Below are 8,028 nucleotides of genomic sequence, written 5' to 3'. Positions count from 1 at the left end.
AAGGATTCACATTGTTCAGTGAACACGGTAGTAAAGAAAAATGTGACCTGGAAGTGAGGCTGAGGCCAGGTTTTAAGGTATCTTGCATGCCAAGGGAAAAGTTGGATTGTGTCATGGCATCCCAATAGCTGATCTGCGTATTTCACTTTGGAGTGTACCAGCTGCAAAGGGTTTTCACATTCGTTACATGTGATTTTCATGATAATGTTTAGAATAAGAGATTATCACTCCATATACAGATGACAAAACTCAAGTTGGAGAAGCTCAGTGACCTCCCAAGGTCACAGAGAGAGTTCCTCTTGCCCACTCTTGCACTTCCCTGTAGTTAATCTACACCAACAAAATATAGCATTTGCCACGATGCATCATCATTAATTGCTCACTCTCCCCTCCGGCACATCCTCTTCATCTAGGGCAAATTCACTAAGAGTTCCTACGTGACTTCAAATGGTTGACTTAAGAAGTTTCTTTGTTGGAAGAAGATGCTGGTCAGAGGATGACTTAATTTGAAAGCCTTGGTTCGACTCCTAGCTCCATTACTTATCAGCTGTCTAACCTTATCAAATAGTTTACCCTTTCTGAACGTAAGTGTCCTGACCTTTAATTTTTGAATAATATCTATCTCATGGAACTGTTCAGAAGAGTAAATGAGAAAACATGTATAAAATGCCAGCATAATACCTAATTTATTACAAGCAGTAAATCAGCGGAAGTGTTATGTTGTTATAATATTGTTGACATAATAACTTTGAATTAATAACTAAATCTTATTTCTCTTATTCTTTTTTTCCTAATTTAGTTTGGTTTTCAAATGTTCCTTTTTAAAGATTTTATTTATTTATTTGAGAGAGAGACAGCATGCAAGGGACCATGAATGGGGGAGGAGAGGGGCAGAGGGAGAAAGAGAAGCAGGTTGCCCTACAGCGGACTCCATCCCAGGACCCATGAGATCATGACCTGAGTCGAAGGCAGACACTTAACCAACTGAGCCCCAGGCACCCCCCCTCAAATGTCCTGGATTTGAGTGACTTGATTGGAAGCAAGAAGCCTGCCATGTCTCTAAATGTAGGATGACTTCATCCCGCAGCCAAATGTTTACCTCCCCAGCCCACCTAACTCCATGTGTCATTTTGTTGTACATAGGGGATTTGAAAGGCCACAGAGGAAGAGTCACCCTAATAAATAAAAAACAGAAGGGGAGGTTAGAATCAAGGACCACTTTACCTGAAGTTATATATTTCTTTTTAGCCTGAGGCGTAGATAGTTCTGCATGTTAACTCACTCCAATCATCTTGTTTTTAGCATCATTAGTGAGCTAGAAGCACTCAGGTAATATTACTCCTGCTAATGTTAAGAAATGACATTTACTGAGTCCTTAATATATGCCAGACAATAACCTAGAAAAGAATAAGCCACTCAAACTTCAATTTGTAGAAGATTTTTTCTTATCCTTATACTGTTGTGTTGCATTCTTGAAGCGTATTTTTCATACTCATTGTTGAACTGAACCTTTTGTTATTGCGCCAAGCCTGTAAACTCAACACATGTAGAGTATCTCCATTAAGAACCCCGTCCAATACTTGGCCCATATTTATTATACTAACCAGAGCAGAACTATACAGGTACAACCACACAAAGAAAACATACTACTTAGATATTTTCTTTTTATATTGACCTTTCTGCTTCTTCTCATCGCTCCTTTCTTTTTTTTTTTTAAAGATTTATTTATTTATTTTAGAGAGAGAGAGAGAGAGAGCACGTGAGTGCAAGTGGAGGGAAGGGCAGAGCAAGAGAATCTCAAGCAGAGTCCACACTGAGCATGGAGCCCTACACAGGGCTCAATCTCACCACCCTGAGATCATGACCTGAGCCGAAATTAAGAGCCTGACGCTTAACTGACTGAGCCACCCAGGTGCCCTGCCATTTTATTTTCTATCAGAGTTTCAACATCCTCTAGGTCAGGTGCTTCTAGGAAGTCAGGCTTGATCAGTCATGATCTTCCTGCTACCTCATCTATAGGAACTCAGTCTATCTATGTGTCTGCCAGTGTGTTTTAATTGGCTTTGGGATGCTTTACCAAACTTATTTTAGCTTATTTGCTATTTCATTTAAAAAATACTTTGACCTGGGGCACCTGGGTGGCTCAGTCGTTAAGCGTCTGCCTTCGGCTCAGGTCATGATCCCAGGGTCCTGGGATCGAGCCCCGCGTCGGGCTCCCTGCTCAGCCAGGAGGCCTGCTTCTCCCTCTCCCACTCCCCCTGCTTGTGTTCCCTCTCTCACTGTGTCTCTCTCTTTCAAATAAATAAAATCTTTAAAAAAAAATACTTTGACCTAGAGAACCAAGTTTAATAAGAACTTAGGCATTTATAGTGATGCCTTTTGGGATATGTTCAATAAATACTTGATACAATGTCGATAATGATGACAATTTGTTAGGTGATATAAATGTCAAGCTGCTGGGAAAACATAAATTTGGCCCTAATAGAGGAGCACAGACACAGGTACTAATTTTAAGCCTACAAACACAGCTTAATTAACTAAAAAACTGGGTCCCTATGCTCACTCTCCCAGTTTTTGTCAGTCTAGTCACAAACTTAAAGTAGGCGGTTCCTTGGGATTAGGAAAAAGACAGTTTTTGCTTAACTGCCCATGGTATCTGGTCAGTACTAGAGCTTTTGGGGATTCAGGGCATTTGGAAGAAGCCCTGCAACAACTAGTCAATCGGCTCAGGAGAAGATGGTTAAAGAGGCTACCGCAGAGAGCAAGCATGGAAGGCTGGAGATCCAGTTAGAAGAACACAGAAACCCCATTACTCTTTCTTTCATGGAATACTAGGAGGGATCAAATGATCCTTTACTTATGGGTTTAATCATCAACAAAGGTCCATTTAGCTGGGAAAAATAAATAAATTCTTTCCAGCTTGCAGGCTTCAGGAAATAGCTTCCAACCCTTCATAGCTCTTTGCCTAGAAGGTTGCCCAACTTCTACCTTCAGCTACATGCCTCAGTTTCCCCTACTGTCTCCCACAGCCTCTTTCCTTCTGCTGCACTTCCTTTTCAGATTTTAAAAAAGAAAATACAATTAAATACTATGTTTTAAGATAATTGATCTAATTAAGTGCGTGATTCACTTATTCTTTAGAAAGTATGCAAGTACTGTTTAATACGTATGGTGCTTCTAATAATCTACATAAATATTTAATTATTAGATCTTAGATAACTTATGCCTCATCACAGCACTCTTGCAGTGGATAAATCAGATTCTACTCACGATTTTTTTAAAAATTCATTTTTTTAAGTCAGCTCTACACCCAACGTGGGGCTTGAACTCACTACCCTAAAATCAATAGTCGCATGCTATACTGACTGAGCCAGCCAGGCACCCCTCTACTCATAAGTTTTAACTCACACATTTCTTTCAGAAGCATTCCATAATTTTTTGCATCATCTATACCATATACATTTATATATTGCCAGGAAGCTAAATAAACTTGCAAAGCGTATCAACAGAATAACAATATTTAGGCACTTACATATTGTAAACCTTTAAACAATTCACCATAGAGATTTATATGTATGCCTTATAGGTAGGAATATGAGACAGTTGAATTAGTACATAAAGTTTTTATTTAAAGTTTTCCCCTTCCAAGCAAGCTTCATTTACACATTCTAATACTGTACAAAATTTACAATCTCTGTGACTTATGTACTCACTTTTCACTTCTAATAGTTTGTGCCTTTCTGAAATACAGAAAGCTTTATTTATAGTTCTCATAAATGCTCTTATTTATTTTGCCTAGAAATAAAAAATAAATGAAGAACAAGTCTAAGGAAAGTGAATATCCTCGTATAAACTGTGACTTTCAGAAGAAATGGTAGCAGTTGACGATCAAAGTTTCTGAAGCCGACCTTGTTCTCTTCAGGACGCCAGCTAGGCTCTTCCCCGCAAAGTACTGTAACTTTTCTTTCCTTCTCTATATCGTATGTTTTCAAGGAAAAAGAAATGAAAGTTGATTGCACTGGATATATATATATATATATGTATATTTATATATATATTTTTACAACGGATCCTTTGGATCTGAACATACAAATAAATACAAAAACAACAAAGATTGCACTTTACTGTAGAAACGGCATTAGATTCCAGTACACTCATCTATCTTGACATGCTCCACGGTGAAAGCTTATCACCAAGGCATTTTTAATCTGTGGCTTCCCCACGTCGTTGTTCCGAATGACACCTTTGTTGAGGGATTCAATACACCTCTGGGTGATTGAAAAATATTTTAGGCTAGTATTTACTCCTAACTGTTGTTGTTCCAGCTCTGAAGGGCTTGAACATCAAATTCATGTTCCTTCCCGTTTTGCTTTGTTGACTGGCCGCACCGAAAACTATCTCATGCTCTCCTGACCTTCTGCTCCTAAATTCCTCATGCTCCTAAAGACAACTAGCAATTGCTCACCTAGCTGAGCTCAGGCATCTTTGGTGATAACAAACGAATATGATGAGTTGGAGAATAATCAGGGTGAGTCATGTGATTTTCTAGAGCCAAATCTGGAGCCATTTCTAGAGCCAGCGGTGAGGAAGAGGGAGAAATATTTGTTAAGACCTATGATTCACTCCTGTGGCTCTTTTAAGTTGTGTGTCTTAGGGACAGAGAGACAACTGGGATTGTACTTAAAAGAAATTATTCTTTCTTTTCATCCCTGAATTCCTAAAAGCAATCTCCCAGTTTCATTATGGGTTAAGTTTGGGTCAGATGTGTTATTCAACAGAATCTCTTCAATATTGTACGAGTGACTTTGTCAGTCCTACCTTTTGAAGGAAATGACAGGTGTGTTCACTACTTTTTTATATACTGTAGAAAATGAGAAAACATGAGCCTCTGTGGAATGAACAGTTACATAATATATTTTGTTTTAATCTTTCATATAAAATTGAGGACACAGATTATGACTGGCTGGCCTAGAACCTACAGGGCAGAAAGCAATTGCTGCAAGAACCAACATCTTTCTCTTCTCTGATCCCATGAGGTGCTGTAAGGGGCAGAATGTAAATGAAATGCAGATCTATAGAAACAAACATGTTCCTCTTTAATCTTATATGATTTTCTACAACTGTGTTGCCTATGGAGTCTGTGAAGTAGCCACAGGTTAGGAATATAGAGTCAAGTGGCAATTTCTGTGATGCAGTAAGTATTTTAGTGGGTCAAATTCTGAATCATTCATGAACACAATATCCCCAAAACTTCAACATAGATCACATGCAGGTAGACTACAATGCACAATACTGATCTTAGGTCTCTCTGGGGGCACTCTTCTATATTTTATCTTTCTCCTTTTGAAAGTTAAAATCCACGTGAGGGGTTTTTGTAAAGCTGGGGCAAGTTAAAACCAGTCTGAAATGGAAGAGTCTGTCACCACCGCATGTTTGGTGTGATCCGAGTTACAGACATGGTATCTGTTCAAGAACAGGTCTTTTTCTTTTATAGTTACTTGGAAATATCGTTAGAAACCAAGGGTGGGTTTCGGCAGTTGTACCATTAGAATGCACTGTTCCTAGCATAATAGTGATGTCACCTGTCACTGTCTCCAAGAATGTGATACTGTTCATTCCAGGGCTTGCTGGTGTTATTTGTTGTAAGGGACGCAGGCGGGCAGGATAACGGTTGCACAGGCTGGGCCTGCCAGAGGTTCCGCTACATCTCCTTCCAGTTCCGTCCAGGTGCCTTTTTCTGGACAGTAGCATATTGTAGATGACTTGTAGGCCCCCTGTAATGGCAGAGCAGGGGGCATTTAGGGAAGAATGCTCAGAGAAGTGCAATGACCATCTTATCGATCACATTTACATTGGAAAGAAAACATCAATTCTCTGCTCTTGCTAAAAAGTTCCGAATGAAAGCAGTGGATTTTAAAATGTTTTATTCGAAAGGAAAATTTGAGAGTCACAAGATTTCAAAATCTATGTGTGTGTAATTAATAATAAAAGTCAAGTGCCTACAACACCTAGATGATCAACAAATCCTTCAAAATAATTGACCAAAAATTGGAATTTGTCCAGCTGGTTTAAGTTAAAAAAACTCATCTTCAATTTTCAAATAATTTCAGTAAATTGGATTTGAGATTGTTGCCTCACTTTTCCATTCTTATTTTACTACCCTAGAGAATCAGAGCTGGCATCCAAAACTAGCTTAAAGTAAACTGGAAAAGTGGGCTTGCCAACTTCTTTGTACATTGATTGATTGATCGATCGATTGATTGATTTTCAAGTGGCCACATGAGAAATAAAAAATGTCTTTAATCTTGTTTCCTTTGTTAACATCTAGTGGTAGTGCTTGTGTAACATTTCCCTTCTAAAACCAGAGCTGTTTGGCTTTTATATCATAGGCAAAACCCCAAAATTCCAACCAACCTAGTCATCAGTTTTTGAAAGTGTACTGCTCGTGTCTGGTTCCAAATGCGTATGCTTTTGCAGCTAGTCATGTGCACCAGCGAACAAGCACAGGTCTGAATATCTAGTTACGTATATATCAATCTATATTTGCCTCCATATAACTAAGATCCATTGAAAACTCCCCCCAAACTATGTAACAACCTTGTTTGATGCAAAACAAATAAACCCCAATTAGTCTTACAAAACCAACCCATAACTAAGAAAATATAAAGACAGTCATCATTTAAAAAATGAATATGTTGACCACACAGCGTGTGTGGCTCCTAATGTGATATAATTCCAACTATATGGCCACCTCCTCAGGTGTTCTTGACAAAAGAGAAAAGAAAAGGAAGCAAAAGAGATTTTAAAGAGAAAAAAGCTGAGCTTAATTATTAAGTCCTTATGCCTAATTTTCCGTCTTATAGGAAATACAGAGACAGAGACTGTTTTAAATGACATCGCAAGGTCATCATTTGCCCATTCCAAAATGCCAGCTATTCTCTATGATAACTGACCCTGGTTTTTTGTTTGTTTGTTTGTTTCTTGTTTTTTTTCTACAAGTTAATGGTATGGAAGAAGTGGAGTTGGGGTAATTTTCCGGATTGCAAGAGATGGATGAGATACAATAACCCAATACAAGTGGGACTGTTGGATCCTGACTTGAACATATCAACTTGAAATATACATTTCAATAGGAAACATTTGAATGTAGATTAGATATTAAGGAATTATTGTTAATTTTGTTGGGTGTGATGATGGTATGTTTACATAAGCAAATAATTTTTTTAAAGATAAATACTGAAGCATTTAGGGTGAAATAATATGATGTCTAGAATTTGCTTCAGATTTCTTCAGCCAAAATTTTTAAAAGGAAGGACAGATAAAGTATGGCAAAATCTTGATGGATGTTAAAGCTGGATGCTGGGTTAACGAGAGTCCACTGTACTCTAGCTTTTTGTGTGAGCTTGGAAATTTTTGTGATAAAGATGGGGCAAAGTGAAAAGCAATGGCAAATTATATATCCTAAAGAGAATTTGTAGATATTTAACAATTTCTAGTTTTCATGCCTCCCTGGTCAGAAACTTTTCGGACAATTCAAACAATTCAACAAACTATGCAAACAATTTCAAAAGAACATTTTAGAAACCACTCAGTCTCATTTTTAGTTGGAAAGGCAGAATCACAAAGGCATGGGGATAGGAGAGAAGCGGAGACCAGCCACATTTTGGGATACAGTTGATCAGAGAGCAAGCCAGCTCGACAGCAACCATGCTGATTCTTTTTTATTACTTAAAGTAACTTACTGCTTGCATACAAGCATGATACTCTTAAACTTTTTTTTTAGATTTAATTAAATTAATTTATTTATTTGAGAGAGCGAGTGAGAGAGCACAAGCACAGGGGGGAGCAGCGGAGGGAGAGGGAGAGGCAGGCTCCCCGCCGAGCAGGGAGCCCGACGTGGGACTCGATCCCAGGACCCCGAGATCATGACCCAAGCTAAAGGCAGGTGCTTAACCGACTGAGCCACCCAGGCGCCCCCAAACATGATACTCTTAAAAGGTTTTTGTGTGGATGGTAACACACATGGAG

At 38.6% G+C, this 8,028-nt stretch overlaps 1 protein-coding gene across 2 annotated transcripts in view; it reads right to left on the bottom strand.

The window, feature by feature from the left end:
• Positions 1-3,570: 3,570 nt before the first annotated feature.
• KLHL14 (kelch like family member 14) overlaps positions 3,571-8,028 on the bottom strand; it is a 93,995-nt gene continuing 89,537 nt past the window's right edge. Inside the window, exons 8-9 of one of the 2 annotated variants that reach the window (XR_013443341.1) lie at positions 5,583-5,774; positions 3,571-3,973 (exon numbers count right to left, since the gene is read on the bottom strand). Coding sequence is in view for 1 of the 2 variants with exons in the window: in XM_078060461.1 (XP_077916587.1) it covers positions 5,634-5,774 (141 nt within the window). In the remaining variant the exon portion in view is untranslated. Of the gene's footprint in view, positions 3,974-4,898; positions 5,775-8,028 lie in introns of those variants that run through there. The other variant, XM_078060461.1, reaches the window with a different exon arrangement.

This window comes from Halichoerus grypus, chromosome 13 (genome assembly GCF_964656455.1).
Source record: "Halichoerus grypus chromosome 13, mHalGry1.hap1.1, whole genome shotgun sequence".
Classification (NCBI taxonomy): domain Eukaryota; kingdom Metazoa; phylum Chordata; class Mammalia; order Carnivora; family Phocidae; genus Halichoerus; species Halichoerus grypus.
The sequence above is the reverse complement of the archived record's forward strand: the minus strand, read 5'-3'. Positions and strand labels throughout refer to the sequence as shown.